This window comes from Balaenoptera borealis (assembly GCF_965194805.1).
Source record: "Balaenoptera borealis genome assembly, chromosome: 6".
In the NCBI taxonomy this organism is placed as follows: Eukaryota; Metazoa; Chordata; class Mammalia; order Artiodactyla; family Balaenopteridae; genus Balaenoptera; species Balaenoptera borealis.
In genome coordinates, this window is record NC_138863.1 from 33,595,650 (window position 1) to 33,613,451 (window position 17,802).

The 17,802-nt window shown below is 41.6% G+C and overlaps 1 protein-coding gene and 1 long non-coding RNA gene across 2 annotated transcripts in view; one reads left to right on the plus strand and one right to left on the minus strand.

Moving 5' to 3' along the window:
* The window catches only part of LOC309630904 (cyclin-dependent kinase 15-like), a gene marked incomplete at its 5' end in the record, with an annotated part of 36,908 nt that extends 21,705 nt beyond the window's left edge, over nt 1-15,203 (minus strand). The window contains 2 exons of the mRNA XM_082396759.1: nt 13,150-13,213; nt 15,117-15,203. Coding sequence (XP_082252885.1) covers nt 13,150-13,213; nt 15,117-15,203 — 151 coding nt within the window. The remainder of the gene's footprint in view (nt 1-13,149; nt 13,214-15,116) is intronic.
* The window catches only part of LOC309631135, a 96,502-nt gene that overhangs the window by 63,200 nt on the left and 15,500 nt on the right, over nt 1-17,802 (plus strand). The gene's annotated exons all lie outside the window — the stretch shown is intronic.

Below are 17,802 nucleotides of genomic sequence, written 5' to 3' on the forward strand. Positions count from 1 at the left end.
AAAAGAGTATTTCAACTCTCATATAAAAGGATGTTTTTGCTTTATATTTTCCTTGGGCCTGAAATGTAATTCTCTTGGTATTAAAAGCTCTCTTCTTCCAGGTCCTATAGGAATGGAAAACAGCAAGACTGTTTATCCAACAAAGAATTTAATCATAGTTGGGCAAAAAATGGTTTTGATAATACTGACCTATTCATGTCTGTATGTGTATAGAAAAAGCCCTGGAAGACCACTCACCTGATCGTGATAATTGATAATGGTCACTAGGGCTTACCCTTCTCACTTCTATGCTAATTTTCTTAAATTTATTTTTCTTTAAATAAAAAGCACATATTACTGTGTAACTTCAAAAATATGTTCAATTAAAGATGGACATTATGGTGTTAAGAGTTGTAGAATGAAAGCTGTGATCAAAGAACATGATTTAAGCTGAGTTTTCAAGGTCAGATGCAATCAAATGTGAACTACTCTGCTGGCGGTTTTTAAAAAAAATAAATTTATTTATTTATTTATTTTTGGCTGTGTTGGGTCTTCGTTGCTGCGCGGGGGCCTTCTCTAGTTGCTGAGAGCGGGGGCTACTCTTCGTCCGAGCCAGGGCTTCTCATTGTGGTGGCTTCTCTTGTTGGGGAGCACGGGCTCTAGGCGCGCGGGCTTCAGTAGTTGTGGCTCCTGGGCTCTAGAGCGCAGGCTTAGTAGTTGTGGCACAGGGGCTTAGTTGCTCCGCGGCATGTGGGATCTTCCTGGACTAGGGCTTGAACCCGTGTCCCCTGCATTGGCAGGCGGATTCTTAACCACTGCGCCACCAGGAAAGCCCTCTGCTGGCGTTTTATAGTCCCAGGAGGGCACTAAGGGAAGCACTTGCCTATACCGGTTATTTAGTCTCTCTTCAGGTGATTGTGCCTAAATTCAAATAACCAGTAAAGATAAGAATACCTGGCATTTGTTCAGAATGTTTATTTCCAGACCACTTTCTGCTGCCTACTGACAGTTTTCCCTGGCTAAACAAAATTAAAATATTTCCTCATTCAGTCATATCCCAATTTCCAATTGATATAGTGAAATCCATTTCAATGCTCTCCCATGTTTTATTTTCATGTGCTGGGGGTTTTGGCCTTTAGTATTTTAATACAATTGCTAGCTTTAGTGTTGTTCTTGTGGAACATGGGTTTGGAATTAGCTGAATTAGGGTTTGAACACTGAACCCAGGGTTTGAAACCACTGCTTCAAGTTCACTGTGACCTTAAACAAGATACTTTCGCCCTGGCCAGCCTGTTTCCATAACTCAAGTTGGACGTCATAGTCGCCTCACAAGGACTAAGTGATTTGTTGAATTTGCTGATGCAGTGAGATAACGAATGTAACGAATGCTGGCCTCAGAGCATTAAACAAAATAAATCCTATTACCTTCTCCTTCTTTCTCTTCCTTTGAAAAGTGATGGGCAATGCAAACTATGTGTAGTTGGGACCTGGACTTGGGTTTTGAATACACACTATGCCACTTAACCAGCTGTATGACTTGAGGGTGTTGCTTAACCTCATCGGGCCTCAGTTTTCCCATCTGCAGGAGCGAGATAATTATAGCTCCTACTGCACAGGGTTGTTGTGAGAATTAGAGCAGTGAGTGAAGTATAAGTATTTCCTCATCCTTTGCCTTTTTTCTTTCTGCCTCTTTCTCTTGTTTGATGTACCATGTATTTCTCCTCTCAGGTTTCAATAAGGTTTCTGCCTTATTGTTCTCCTTGGAAACCCATAATCTGCTGTTTCATTCTACTGAAATTCTAACGTGTTCCAAGCTTGAGTTCTTAACAAGCCTAGTTTAATTTCTTTTGAGTTTTCAGTGTGGGCCAGAGGAGTGTGCCTTAGCTCTGTGGTGTGGTAACATGAGCACAAGCCCAGGTGTAAATCTCCTTTCTGCCACTTATGAGCTCTGGGCTTTGGGGGAAATTACTTCACCTCTCTGGTTAAGTAACTCAGAAGTTTCTCAATCTGTAAAGTGGGAACGCTTTTCCAGTTGCCTGGGAGGATTAGATAAGATTAAGCACTTGGCCTGTAGTAGGGGCTCAATCAATGTTCGTCTTATTCCTTTTTCTTTTTCTTCTTCTTGTTTCTACCCCTTATTTTGGAGAAGCAACCTGGCCTCACACAAGTGGTCCTCAAGCCAAGCAGTACACTAGCCTCACCTGGGAGAGTTTTTGAACCAAAAGGAGGCGCTGGCTCCACCCCACAGAGTCTGATTCAACGAGCCTGGGGAGGGCGCAGCACTGGTCGGTTGTTGTGTTGTTGTTATTATGTTTAATGGTCTCCAGATGTTTCTAGAGTGGCACTAAATGAGGCAGAGGACACTGGTCTATCAAGGAGGGCAGGGTCGACCACTCACCAGCGACTCCCACGCACTTCTCTGGGGCTCATTTCCTCAAGTAGTCTTGTGAAAATTCAGTTAATCAATGTACGTAAAAATCGCAGAACGCCATGTCTGACGCATACTTCACATGTTTTTCAAGGATGTGAAAGAGGAAGCATGATGAAGGAAAAAAATCAGTCCTCGTAAATTCTACCAGTAGAGGATGACTTGTAAGAGTTGGCCCCAGGAGGCAATGTGACAACATTGAACTTGAGGTTCCATGTCTTGCGTAGACTGTGCCTGACTCTCTTCCCACATCTATTTTGTAGCTACGTTAGCCCAGATAGAGGATTGAGGTGTCCAGGGTCAGCCAGGTTGCTGGTTATGAAGCAGAGCCAAAGCCCAGCGCCCATTTGTGGCCAGCCCTCTGCTCTTATGCAGATAACCTGATGCTGGGTGACCTTGCCTCGTTCCATTGATTTTTCCCAGTAGTTAAACCGCAAGCGATCAATGAGAGAATGATCCACAAACAGGCATTTTACCCAGCGCCATTTCAAGAGAAGTCTGTTTCTCTGGCTTCAGTAGCCTCTCAAATCGTAGGTCTGTAGGTAGCTTATTTCCCTTCTCCTTCCAAAGATGATGGTTAATCATTAGACCAGATTCCTCTCCATCTCCTCCTTCTGCAGTTCTCTTTAAAGGAGTTCCCGTTTGAGTTCAGTTGGAATTTGAGGCAGGAAGAGCAAAGTAAACTTTGCTTTTGTAAAAGCCAAGTTTAAAAGCTGAACATTTTTTTTTTTTAATTTATTTATTTATGGCTGTGTTGGGTCTTCGTTTCTGTGCGAGGGCTTTCTCTAGTTGCGGCAAGCGGGGGGCCACTCTTCATCGCGGTGCGTGGGCCTCTCACTCTCGCAGCCTCTCTTGTTGCGGAGCACAGGCTCCAGACGCGCAGGCTCAGTAATTGTGGCTCACGGGCCCAGTTGCTCCGCGGCATGTGGAATCCTCCCAGACCAGGGCTCGAACCCGTGTCCCCTGCATTGGCAGGCAGACTCTCAACCACTGCGCCACCAGGGAAGCCCAAAAGCTGAACATTTTAATTTCCCAACTGAACAGAGTAAAAGTAAAATGAGGGCCAAACTGTTGCTACCATAGTAAAATAATGCATTTTTTCATAAACCTTTAAGAAAGCTCATTTCACAACTGATTCAAGTCAATAGAGATTTGTTGGTTGGTTGATAAAATATCACCAGGACCATTTTGAGCCTTAGCTCAAAGTGAAACATTTTCTAGTTACTATAGTCTTTACCACAATCACCCTAAGGTTATCTTATAGTGCGGTCTACTGAACTACACCTCTGGAATTTCCCGAACACAATGCATTCTTGAGATACCATATATTTAGATAGTCGATAATGCTGTTAGCCTTACTGCGCTATCTCAAGCAGGAACTTTAAAGCGGCTTTGCAAAAATCTGTAGCTCTTCTACCTCACCCTCAGCCTCACCCCAGATATACACACTCAAGCCCTCACAGCTGCTCGCCTCCCTCTTCCTCAGGTAGCTGGCTTAGTCTTTTGCTCAAGGAGTCTGAACTTGGCATTCCTGTTTGAGTGTCATCGGGACACCAAAAGCCAGTGCTCTCACGGAGGGTGCTCCTTGGCATTTGAGCCTGGCACTTCAACTCTCATTGGGGGCTTATCACTTTTCTAACCCTGCATCAAAACTTCTTGTGGATTCTAAGAAAATATCTATCCTCGGAAGCCTGTTCCTAAGGTAATGGTCTCCGTAGAGGAAGAGGAAGCCAGGCCTGGCTCCTGGTGCGTGGATGGAGAAGGTGGAGGTGATGGGCACAGTCAGGAGTCTCCCCTCTCCCGGGGGCAGTGTTTAATGTCTGTCCACCCCGACAGACGATGTTTGAGCTATAGCCTGATCATACCATTCGGTGTTTATGGTATTTAACGACGCACCATTTGACAACATTTATCACTCCCCTGTAGCCTCTACAAATGTTTAAGGGCCACACGTGCAGGTGTTGTGCTCAGCACTGGAAATGCACAGACATGGTACTTGGTGCTCCCCCCAAGTTTACAGCCGTATGTTTTCCATGGGATGATGATGACGACGATGATGGTAATTATCATCATCTTTTGGTCTTTTCCAGCCTCTCTGACTCTTCCTTCTCAGCTTCCAAAGAACCCTTTCCCTCTACTGGATCCTTCAGCACTGGTCCCCCTGGGTGCCATCATAGTCTTCTTTCTCCACACGGTCTCCCTTGTGTGATTGAACTCACACCTGGAGCTTTAAATACCACTTTAAGCAGATGACTTCCAATTTTGTATTTCAAGATTAGACCCCTATAATCACAGGCTTGTATTTCTTTTCTTGTTTTTGCTGCACTGCATAGCTTGTGGGATCTTAGTTCCCTGACCAGGGATTGAACCCAGGCCCTCGGCAGTGAGCGAGCAGAGTCCTAACCACTGGACTGCCAGGGAATTCCCCACAGGCTTGTATTTCTAGTTGCTTTTTAGATATCTCCATTTGGTGGTCTCACAGATATATTCATCTTGAAATGTTCAAACCTTATACTCATTACATTCCCCACAAATCTGTTCCTTCCCCCTTTTATTTCCTGTGCCAGTAAATGGTACTATCATTCTCTCACCCACTGGGTTTAGGTTTCTCCTTCACAAGTCAAATCCAATCAGTTACAACCTCCCCTTGACTCTACCTCCTTCATGCTTTTTAGATTTGCCCCAACATTCTTCATCCATTGCTACTGTTCTAGTTGACACTTCTTATTTATCTTCTAGAATCTAGAGCATTGCCACACTGACTACCACCAATTTAATTCTACATATGGTCTTCCAAGCAATTTTTTCTAAAATTTAAATCCTGCCATATCACTTCCCTGCTAACAATCATCCGATGCCTTCTCTTTGCTTATTAGTCGAGTCCAAATCCTTAGGATGATTACAAATCACTTTCCAATCTGTTCCCCAACTGTCCTTCCAGGTTAATCTCTGACAATGGTCTGCCACAAAGCCAACATTCTAGCTTCCCTGAGCTATTCACCTGCTTGTATATTACCAGGTACACCCGCTTTCCTACTCCTCTGTGTCAAGTTCCTTTGCCTGGAACGTCCTTCCCCCTCTTGCCCACCTGCAGAAAGCCCACTTCATCATGCCTGAAACCCAGCTCATGTCTCTTTCTCCCAAACAGTCCCTAAATTCCCCAGACAAACCAAGGCCTTTTTCCAAGTGTTCCTAGAGGTCCCTAGGGGATCCTGCTATAATAATACTTTCCACACTGTAGTATTTATTTGTTTCTCCCTCTAGATTGTATGCCTTGAAGGCAGGTATCAATGTATTATTTATTTTTGAATCTTAGTCTCAGCACCTAGCATTCAACAAATATTTGTTGAATGAATGAAAAATTGATGCTTAGGTGAAAAATTTAAAATGAAATTTACTAAACCTTATTCTTAAGAGGTAAAAGTGACTCAAGAGAGACCACTTGTGATTCCCACCCTATATCTTACAGAGATCGATGATGCCAGGCACAGGCCACGAAGGTGTGGAAGAAGTTTCTGATTTGAACTAGATCCATGATGTTTGCGACCTTAAGGCCTTTTTCCTGAACTGGGAAGAAACATAGCAGGGTTTACTTGAAAAAAATTTCTTTTAACCTGCTTTCCTTCATTTGTAATTTTTCCTAATCTTAACTACTTTAAGATTATCCAGTCCCCCTCAATAAAAACTGATAACTGCCACCAAATAAATTAAAGATGAGAAAACTAAAAATAAATGTAGAAACTATGAATGAAGATCAAAGTGGGCCATGTATCTAAATGAATTTCACTGCTTGATTTGGGGGATGGGTTAATAAAGATGTTAATAGTAACTCCCAGGAGCTGTTGCCGTGCTCCAGAAGTGGGACGGCAATGCACCTGATGGTGGTTCATAGATTCGGTGAACATCTTGACTTCATTACCTGAAGCAGGTGGGGTTGCCTGCTGGAGTCCCAGGGCGGGAGCTCCACTCACATTACACTTCAGAAACATGTCACCAAGCTCACAGATTCTAAAAGCAAGTCTGGGTTAAAGGACATAATCATTTGGGAATGAACTTGGAAAAGTGTTATTGGCTGATGCCAGCCTAGGGCATTGTTTTATTACCAAATTATATTTGCCCTTGGAAGGTACTGTGGAATTACCTATGAGCACCAACTTGGAGTTCAACAGGCTGGATATTCTGGGTCACCCCCTTCCTGGCCAGGTGACCCTGGGCAAGACACATACCTCCCCAAGCCTTAGCTCTCTCGTCTATAAAGTAGGAATGATAACGTTGCCCCTGTTGGATAGAGCTGTTGTGAATCCAAGTAGTATGATGTATGAAAAGTGCCTAATTCATAGTTAGTGCTCAATAAACGACCGTTATTTTACCCAGCAATAAGGTGAATAATAACTTACATGTACTTTCTTGGCAAAGCAGGCAGAACAAGGATTATTAGTCCAGAAGGTGCTAGAACCTGGAACTAGAACCCAGGTGGCCATTGATTTCATCTAACAAATATCTATTTACTATTACGTGCCAGTTATGGGGGCAGGTGTAAAATACTAGAAACACTGGAAGTGGTCAGGTTTGCTTTGTAGAAAACCTCAGCACTCTTTCCACTGTACCATGCTTTGGGTGAAACCAACAATGACAACATGACTACTGTCTGTGATTTAGTGGCCCTTACTGGACACCATTATGTAGATAATAAGGGTTCTCCCGGGGAAGAGCCCTGTGGCCACAGCGTGGGCAGGCATCTCACAGCAGTTTAGGATGGGCAGCAGAAAGGAGCCTTCACCAGAAGGGACAGCTTTAACAGGCTCTCAAACTGACTCAGGTAGGTGTTTGAAAACTGCAGATCAGCTCTTAGGGTATGTGAATTCAGGCAGTGTTTAGGCCCAAGCAAGGAAAAACCAAAGTCAGTTCTGGCCTAGGAGGTGTGCCTGACATCTATAAGGAAGCCAAGAATTCTAAGGGAGCTAAACAGAAAGAAACAGACATTGCATCAGCTCTCACACAACTACCATTGAGTCTGAACCCTGGTGAGTCACTGAGCAGCTGAATGAACTTCCACCCTGCATAAAAAAAAAAGGATGGGAACTAACTTTTATTGGGCATTGCCTAAAAGTTAGGCACTGTGGATGTTAACTATCGTTTTATAATATATACATATATCAAATCATTATGTTGTCTGCAAAATGAGACAGAGGGACATAACATGGTTAACAGAAGGAGAACAAGGTTTGCTGTAGACTGACCCATCTCCAACCTAGGAAATGCCTCTGTGTGGAACTGGGAGAAAGCCTCTGTTTCCTCAGGTGTAAAACTGTGCTACTCCAACCAGCATGGACCCTAGCAGACAGTATAAGGATTAGCTATGTATGTCCTGTGCCTGGCACACAGGGGACACTTTTTAAATGATAGGATTGCTCCCATTTTGCAGATTAGGGAGCTGGGAAAGAAATAACTTCCTCAAGTACCCCCAGAGAGTACAAGGTGGAGTGTGGATCTGCAGCTCCATGAATTGATGCCAATAATTAAAACCTCTCTTATCAGTATCCTTTCCCTTAGTTCAGCCCACTGAGTAACTCACTTGGCTGATAGCTCATTCTATTGAGTGGATGCTTAGATTGTGTTCACAGCAGGCACACAAAGACACACTCAGAACTCTTTGAGCCCAAAGCGTGGTAGCTCTATGTAATCCCAACATAGACAAGGATCATTTTAGATTTTTAATTATCATCTGTCCTATAATGATGACAGATGAAGCGAAGCTCTCACACTGGATTTCAGGTCAAAGTAAAACGTTCCCAGGGTAAGGCTAGATTGCTGTATTGTGAGCCTGTATGATGCCAGTATTCCGCCCCCATTATTTCTTGCTTCCACCTGGTGGTCAAAAGTTGAAAAAGCAGGCGTACTGAAAATAACTAGGTGTCAGCAGGATCCATTTGCCTATCGTTTATAGGACATCTGAATCTGGGTCGCTGCAGGGCTTTTAGTACTGCTTTCCTGCCTTTTGATTTCTACCAAGTTCCTCCAGTGGAAAATCTTTCCATGTGCAGTGTTCTGTCCTGGGGCTGAAAGGACCAGGATAATCCCGGATGCTTCCCTACAGCTGAGCTCATGTCACACATCAGGCATGATTTTCAGCAGCTATTTCTTTAAAAGTTTGAAGGCCTCGGTGGACTCTATTCCCTTCTCAACGGGAACAGGCATCAAAGAGACGGGAATAAAATGCTTTGCACTCACATCAGGAACTAATTGCCAATTTGGCAAATGCATTTACTAATGTCCTGCACTGTTATTTCTAAATCCTCTCCTGTCCTTGACCCCCAGTATCTAGATGTAAACTTGGGACCATTAGTGGAGAAGGATAAAGTCTTCTGGTGCCTCAAATGGAATTGAGAGGGATTTAAACTAGGCGCTTTTGAGTGTGGTGAAATGAACCCAGCAGTACATTAATGCTAGGATTTGAGCTCACACAGCATGAGTGCTTTCAAAAACCGTGTTTAAGGAAGCAAACAGAGCCACGACAGACCCTTTCAGTGGAGCAAAAGGAGTTGGATGAAACAATCAATGACACATTAAAAAACCACAACTGGGCTGCAATCATGTGGGCAGAAAAAAAAGTTTTTCTTTATCACAGGATCTTTGCATCTAATGAGATGGTGCCTGGACAACCTCCAGAGGGGTAAGGCCTCTGTTTACTTTAGCTGAGAAATGTCTAAATATTTAGTTGGTTCTCTTAAAAGCCTTACACCAGTCTGTAGCAAACTGGTCTTTAAGGTATGATCTTATTGGGTCTATATTGCCATTGGGAGAGCTATTTAAAGGGAATTTGGAAAAGTCAGAAGATATTACCACTGAAGGTGCAAATGTTAACTTTGTTTTTCCCCCTCTCAAAATTAACTCTTTTTAATGTCCTCCAAATATTTAGCTTAGGACCAATACCTTGCCAGTCAATACTTTCTCTTAATTCATCCTAAATGGTTCTCTACTTCTTACATACACTTTATTCTTATTGGTTCCAGTTGGGCCCGAAGTGCTTGAGGCTAAAAAGGGGAGAGACTCCTGAGCGCATTTTCTTGGGAGCGGGAGGGGAAGCCAAGAGGGTTGAGAGAGCTTTGTAAAAATGTCTATAGGGTCCACCCTTTAAATTCACACTACTGTCATGTATCGGCAGATTTCAGTCAAGACCAATATCCAGTTTGCTCTAAGCTTCTGGGATCCTCTGTGTCACAGACACAGTGCACCCCAGATATGGCATCAGTTGGGGCTTTAACCTTTTTAGACTTTCCGATAGTAGAATCCCCTCCAGCATGCCTTCTTTATTATTGCTTCCTGTGGACTCTCACTAAGGATCACTGAACTGCTCCCCTCCCCCGCTGCAGGAGGCCAGCACAGACCCTGTTCCACCAGTTTGATGAATGTGTCTTGGCTAATTGTGTGCAAGATGGCAGGCCTTTAGCAAGTGTGACCAGTTTATTGTTCAGCCAATCACAGGCGCCTCAGTTAGCATGTGAAAAGGGGGTGTGTTGCCGGGGAGGGTGAGTGTTCTGGTGGCTGAGTCAAAGGAGGAGCATTTTGGGGGGTCACAGAGCAACACCCACTTCTTTGAGGGGATGTTACTATGCTCTACTAAGCCTGTAAACCTCTTACTCAAAGCACTTTTTTTCTCTTCCCTGTTTTTTCAAGGAGATCTTTTTTTCCCATGGTGCAAGCAAGGCAAGACACTGGCTACTCTACAGATGGAGCTCACGTTCCAGGGTTTTTAATATTTCACTTTTATATTTCTGTTAGAGAATGATCCTGCTGAGAGTGTGGGAGTCCGTGCTCGTCAGAACCCCCTCACTGACACTTGGATATATTGCTCTGAAAGCTATCCCAGGAGAAAAGATTAAACAAAAAAAAGCCTACTTTTCAAAGCCTACTTCTCAATCTGCCCACATCAAAATAAGACAACTGGCCCTTTGAAGTGGAAGACACAAGAGTTCTCAGCCAGCTTGCTTAAAGCAGGGGGTGGGGCTGGGGGAGATAAGGAAGGAAGGAAAGAAGGAAGGAAGGAAGGAAGGAAAGAAAGAAAGAAAGAAAGAAAGAAAGAAAGAAAGAAAGAAAGAAAGAAAGAAAGAAGGAAGGAAGGAAGGAAGGAAGGAAGGAAGGAAGGAAGGAAGGAAGGAAAGAAAGAAAGACCAGTGTCTAAAATTATATACCTTTCTTCCTTCACCCAGATTTAATCAGGCACAAGAGTCTGAATTGATGGCGAGAAAATTTACAGCCCTGCTCATCAGCGCCCCAAGAAAACAGGTAACTGGTCAGAGGAACCTGTCCAGCGGGGTCAGCACCAGGTGTTTTTTTAAAACCTGTACAAACAGAAACTGTGTTGTTCATACATAGTCGAGACAAGACCTGGTAAGGGCAGAGTGGGCACAGATGGCCACTGGATGGTTCCCTAAGTTCTGAGCTCTCCAGCTCCCTCAAAGTTGTTGTGCAGCTGAATTCAAAGTTTGGGGGCTCTAAGAGTGAAAAGGAGAGGAATGAAAATCTCATCAAGAATGGCGTTAACAGTTCTCCTCTGTGACATTTTACTGGCTCCCGTCCCCTCTTCTGGTCCCTTAATCACTGGAGCTCAAGTCCCTGGAAGCAACAGCAATAGCTCAGGGATGGGGGTGGGTGGGAGGCGGCTCGAAGGGACTTCTTAATTCATATAAGGGGATGTTCCTGGAACACGGATGTGGGTGGCTGTTTTAAAACATAGTCCTTGCGATTGAGTTATCAATAGTACTGACCCCATGCCCAAGATATGCTGGACTTTTAAGATTTACAAGTAAAAGTTGAGACATCTTGGCTGTGACTAAGGTTACAACGCCCTTCCCTTCGTAAGCCTAGCCTGGCCCACAGCTACACACTGCCCAAGCCGGTGGAAGTGGGGCTCACAAATGAGCACACCCCCCCCATAAGGAGAGCTGGTGAAAGAGTGTGGATGAATGAATACAAACCCAACCTCTTAGAGATCCATGAATGTGCTGAATTCATCTATGCAGACCCAGCACATTACACAGTGCCTGGCAGATAGTAGGTGCTCAGAAATTTTTGACTTATTTGAATTAAATGGAATCCTTACTAGAAAAACAATGCAAAGTATGAACCCTATTGATGTTGGGGCTGGAGAATTCTCTTCATAAATAAAAAATTGCATATTACTTTGAAATGACAGCAAAATAAAAAATGCAACATATTTCTCGATGTTTTATTGGAACCCAGTTATCTTATTTAGTACAGAATCTGGCAGGGAAGCATTTTGGACAAGTTTCTATCATTATTGTTCTCATCAAGGATCACTGTTTATTGCCTGAATCAACCTGAAACCCAAACATTTCAAGTTTGGGGGAACAGCATATGCTCACCATGGCAGCTTTGTATTGAGATCATTCAAATTGTTTTCTACAACCCATCTGTGACCCTAAACTTCTGCTTGCATCCATGTTAGGAAGCTGAGGGGTCCCATTTCACTCAGAGAGTGAAAGGGAAAAGGCGTTATTCCAAGCCCTGCGGCGAGAGGGTGGCATTTTTCTCAAGTAGTAAACTCAAGCAAAATCATTAGAAATGATAAACTATTTGGAAATGATCCGAACACCATTTAGCAATGCATACAGGTCATTCACAAAGCAGCTGAAATGACTTTACAGTTGGTCTTTAGCTGGTGTAGGTTTTCCACAATCCTGGTCAGTTCAAGATGCCTGAACCCTATGTAGAGCAGTTTGAGCAAAACTATTAGATGCTGGAGAAAAAATTAAAAAATTCCCATCCTCCTATGTCTTTTGTTTTCCATTTCAATTGTCTTTGAAATCTCCTTACAATTTCTTGCTCTCATAAAAGTCTTCCAGGATAACCTCATACCAAAGTTAGTAATGACAACAATTTGGGGAAATTCCATTTTTAGTTACGGGACAATGGAATAATATAGAGACTGGAAAATCACACTTGGGCCACATTCTCCCTAATTTGTACATATTTACCTCCCCTTTAATCCTTCCTGCAAGAGTCCAGCTCTGGTATGGCCATTACTTGCTTCTCAGCCTCTGATATGGTCCTTCATCTTATAGCTCATTGCTTGTCTCCTCTCTTCTGTCTCAACATCCTTAATGTGACAACTGGGTAATCTGACCTCTCTGGCATGTCCTTGGGACCATTCCTCAAAGACATCCCCCATGGCAACACTTCTACCCCCAGGAGCCAGTATTGGAGGACAAAATGTGTGACAGAAAATGACCAAGTGTTAGGTTTGGAGACAATGGATGAACTCTGATACAATCTAGAGACATGTTACCTGGCCTGTCCTAGGCCCAGTGAGCCTCTACTTCCCCACTATTGTATTAGCTTTCTTTTTATACTTTATGCGATACAATAACCTAGCAAATGAACTCAATGATAGTCACTGGGCTCAAAAATGAGACCATCTTTTGAGTTGTCCTTTTAAGCCATTGGGTATTTGGAAATGGTTGTGGAATCCACAGTAACAGTCATTGCAGATTGTTATTCAGCTTGTTACTTGTGTTTTACAGAGTTGGAGAACTGATCTAACCTCAACTACTATTTCAATGATGTCCTCCTCGTAAAAAGATTAGTCAGGGAATATGAGTCTAAAAATCTGTCTAGAGCTATCTACACTGTTAACAATTAAAGAAGGACATCCTGTTTGTGTGGCCAGTGCTCTCACACTGCTAATTCTCAGAGCTTTCAGAAGCTCAAGTCAATGTTACCTGGATTGTAGTTAGGTAGCTTGGAAACTCCAGGCCAGTTATCCTCCGTAGGGACTCCCAGCACCTATAGAAAGCCAAAGAAAGACAAAGAAAGATGAGCGGGAGATGAGGTAGATGGAGCAGGTATGGAGACATGAAGGACACATCAGGGAGGAAGAGGGAAGAAATGAATGTATGTCACATTATGCCAGCTGATGTGTAAATGAAAGAAACTTCAGTGTTTCCAACATTTGCAATTTCATGGGCAAAACTGCAGTGTATTTCTACGGTCCTATGTGTCAACATGACTGGGCTAAAGGATGCCTGAGATAGCCGGTAAAACATTATGTCTGGGTTGTCTGTGAGGGTGTTTCTGGAAGAGATTAGTATTTGAATCAGTAGACTGAATAAAGAGATTGGCCCTCACCAATCTGGGTGGCATCATCCAATTGGTAGAGGACCTGAATAGAACAAAAAGGTGGAGGAAGGGCAAATTTTCTCTCTTTCTTCTTGAGCTGGGACATCGTCTTCTCCTCCCTTTGGACATTGGAGCTCCTAGTTCTCTGGCCTTCAGATTCTGGGACTTAAACCAGTGGTCCCCTTAGACTGAATTATACCACCAGCTTTCCTGGTTCTCCAGTTTGCAGAGGACATATCTCAGCCTCCATGAAATCACATGAGCCAATTCCCATAATAAATCACAAGAGATATACACACACACACACACACACACACACAAATACATACATATCTCCTATTGGTTCTGTTTCTCTGGAGAACTCTGACTAATACAGATCATATAACCTTGCTTAAAGTCATATTCTCATCCCTAAATATCTACAGACATACCTCGGAGATATTATGGGTTTGGTACTACAATAAAGCTAATATTGTAGTAAAGTGAGTCACACAAATTTTCGGTTTCCTGGTGCATATAAAAGTTATGTTTACACTATACTATGGTCTATTAAGTGTGTAACAGAGCAATGCACATACCTTAATTTAAAAAACCAATGTACATACCTTAATTTAAAAATGTTTCCTCACTAAAAAGCGCTAACCATCATCTGACAGCGCAGGGTTGCCACAAACCTTCAATTTGTTAAAAAAAAAAAAAAAGCAATGTCTGCAAAGTGCTATAAAGTGAAGCACAATAAAACGAGGTATGTCTGCTGTACTGCATGATCACCATACATTAGGATGCTGCATTGGGAGTTAGGAATATAAAAAGGCAGGAGTGGTAAAGTGTCCCTTTGCCTTACATCAGATGACTGTATTTATATATATATGTCTCAACAGGAGACACTTGACAGTTTAAATTATGCCTCAGCATGGGCATTCAGCTGTTCCCCGATGTGCTCAAATTAAAAAGGATTCAGATTGCTGACCTTTAAGCGGTGGAATGTTGGCTAAAAATGATCCCAAACCTAACTCTAGTCTTTTCTACCAAATTCATCTCATCTGCTTGTTTTCCCTGTGGCCCAGCAGCTTGGAATATGGTATTTGGTTTTTAACTGGTGGATAGTAATATTAACATCACTTGAAAAAGAGCTCACTTGTGCTTTGGATTACCAAATTGAAGCTTTAGTTTTTAATTACTATGAAAAGTCTTTTGGAGTATAAAGACAAACACTTCAGATTTTAGATGGTGCTGTTACTGTGAGTTCCCTTGTAGGCAAAATCTTACCATTCTTTTAAGATAATCATAAAAGCCCAATGTCAGTTATATCTAGGAGCCAGAATAATATTGTTTTTGTGAAATATTAATAAAACACTAGTAGTTTTCATACACCACTACAATATAACTCTTCTTAGAAGCATATCTCAGTACAAGTCTTTATAGAAGCATCTCTCATAGAAAAAGCCTAGTGAATCCATTTGTAAAATGCTGGATACAGATGCTGGCCCAATTGTTATGGCAGGAAGTCAATTGCCCAACAATGGCTGATAATAATCAATGAGGAATCCAGAAGGCTCTTAATATTTACCAGCTTGCTGACTAGGACTCTAGCCGAGAAGTACACTTTGTGGTGTCTGTTAAGCTTGTCCTCAAACAAAAGACACTGAAGCGCCATTTTCCCTCACATAATAAAAAAATTAAGCCACCCAGTAGAAGCTTCTTTCTTTGATCTATTCCCTAAACAAACTGAAAAGCTACTGAGAGGATTACAGGCTTTTCCTAGCAGCCACCCTGAGCCGGAGGAAACACTAAGAATCCTGGAATCCATTTTGAAAAACCAACTGGACTAATTCTTCTTTTGTGGGAGAGGGCCAGAGGATGGGAAGCTAATTCTTCTTTGTTAACCTACCATCTTATGTATTTGCACAGATGTGCATGTAAACAAGTGGGTGGGATGATTCACATGTACCCCTACGTCTTCTGTTGCCTGGCAAAGCACAATGAAAGAAAGTAAAGATAATGAAGAGAAAGCGATAAAGGAAATAAATAACGACCATATCCATATTTTCACTATATAGCAATATATTACCACATAAAGAACAGGTGAGCTCTTTTAAAACCTATCTTGTTATTCCAGCTAATTAATTTACAAGGTATCAAGTTTAGTGTTAGGTAATAACTATAGATGTTACTGGCATAAGCTTTTATTATTAGAGTGCTTTTATTACAATATAGAAGTGAATCATTTATTTTTATCTTAGGACCCTTAATTCTTAGGTTACTGAGCATCCCAAAGAGTATTTGTTTATATGGGTTATACTGATAATTTACTGTATTAGAAATTGAAATTGAGAATTTAAAAAATTAAATCCATTGTATGTTAAAACAGGGTTTGCCTTAGCACTATTGAAATTTTGAGCTAGATAATGCTTTGTTGTGGGGTGTCGTCCTGTGTGTTATAGGATATATAGCAGCACCCTTGGCCTCTACTCACTAGATGCCAGTAGCACCTTCTTCCCTCCACATTACGACAACCAAAACTGTCTCCAACCATGGCCAGAAGTCCCCTGGGGGACGAAATCACCCCTGTTTGGGAACCCCAGTGTTTAACATAAGTCATTTTTTTTTTAATGAAAAATAACTATTTTCCACAACAAAAAATATTGAGAGAAAAGTATCTCCTTAATAGAAGGCAGCTGATTCTCATATCTATTCTGTCTTCAGTCATTTGTTTTGAAGAAACAATATGAAGAAGATCCAGCCGCTTGCAGATATATAGTTGGAAAAAGATGTATTTTTAAAGCCTTCAGATAATTTGGTATATTCTTTGATACTGTACCAAAAGTCTGCATGTGCTAGTTTCTGAAATTAGTTAAAATGGAATTCTAAATCATATCAATGAACTTGTAATAAATACTATGTTAAATTAATACCCATTGATCTGTCATGCATACTGAGTAGATCTTTTTACCTGTACCTGACTTTATAATATTATACATTGGTCATTTGGAAAGTATTGGTTCACATTTCTTTAGACAGTGTCAAAAACTCACTTTTGTTAGTATCACCACCAGTCTTACCAGAAAAGTCTTTTAAGTGTTGAGAAGTTGTCAAGTTCACAATAGAAGGGAGAAGTTTTCCAAAAATCCTGATATTTTTAGCTTGATGGCTTGAATTTTATCATTGGCAACAAATAACTTTAGAGTTATTTTCCTTGAAGTGACAGGCTCACTTTGTTCATTTTTGAAAGAATGACTGTGTCAGTTGTACATTCAAATAACGATGGTGTTCGATGAAAAAAGTGTTTCAAATAAAGATGGTGTTCTATGAAAAAAATGACTTACCGCCAAGTCACAAGTGCTTTTCCTTAACACAGCCATATTTCAGTATGTAAAAGTGCTTAATGCATACTTTCCACTTATTCAGAATATTAAAAAGAAGGACCAAGGTTTAAGAACACTATTAATTTTTACTCTATTATCAAGGATGTTCTGAAAGCAGATTTTTAACTGCAAGTGGCAGTGAATAATTGAATGACTTCTAATTCAGTTTGGTACCACTGCCTTGATTCATGCTCAGAAACCAGCAATTTTACCCACTTTTGCTTTTATACATCCATAGCAAATGTCACACAATGTGAAGGGCAGGTAGTGTCTTAGTATTCTTATAAAAGCAGTTTTGACCTCTTGGGCCTCCTGAAGGAGGGGATAGGGGAGAATCCCAGAGGCCTGCAGACCACATTTAGAGAACCGCTGTTCAAATGAGCGCAGTGTATTAGTGTGGTGAAATTTTAAATTAAAAAGCCTGGTTTCTTTTAAAATAAAAAGACAATTACATTTTTAACTCAAACTATTTAAAAGAGACAAGAAGAAATACACAATAAGAATATAAAGAACTAAAGAGAAAAAAACGGGAAAAAACCATGAATCTCATATTCACAATGATTGAAGTGAGAAGAATTTATTGCCCACCACCACTGCTTTATAAAATGTTCTTGCATATTCCAGTGTGAGGTTAGAGGAGTGAAAATATATTGGTTTACTAGCATTGCCTGTTAGGGAGGGTCAGTGCTTATAGAGGCAACTCTGGCTGGTTGTTGTAGAAAAGATTTCACGGAACTTGATGTGCTGAGTAAAAAGAGGTCAGGAAACCTTTCTAAGGGTGGAATCCAGGAGAAGAATTTATAAAACTGTTTGCTTTGTTGAAGGTTAAGCTTCCTCTACCCCTCTCTCTACTCCTAGCAGATATTTTACTAAGATAGTAACTCCTGAATT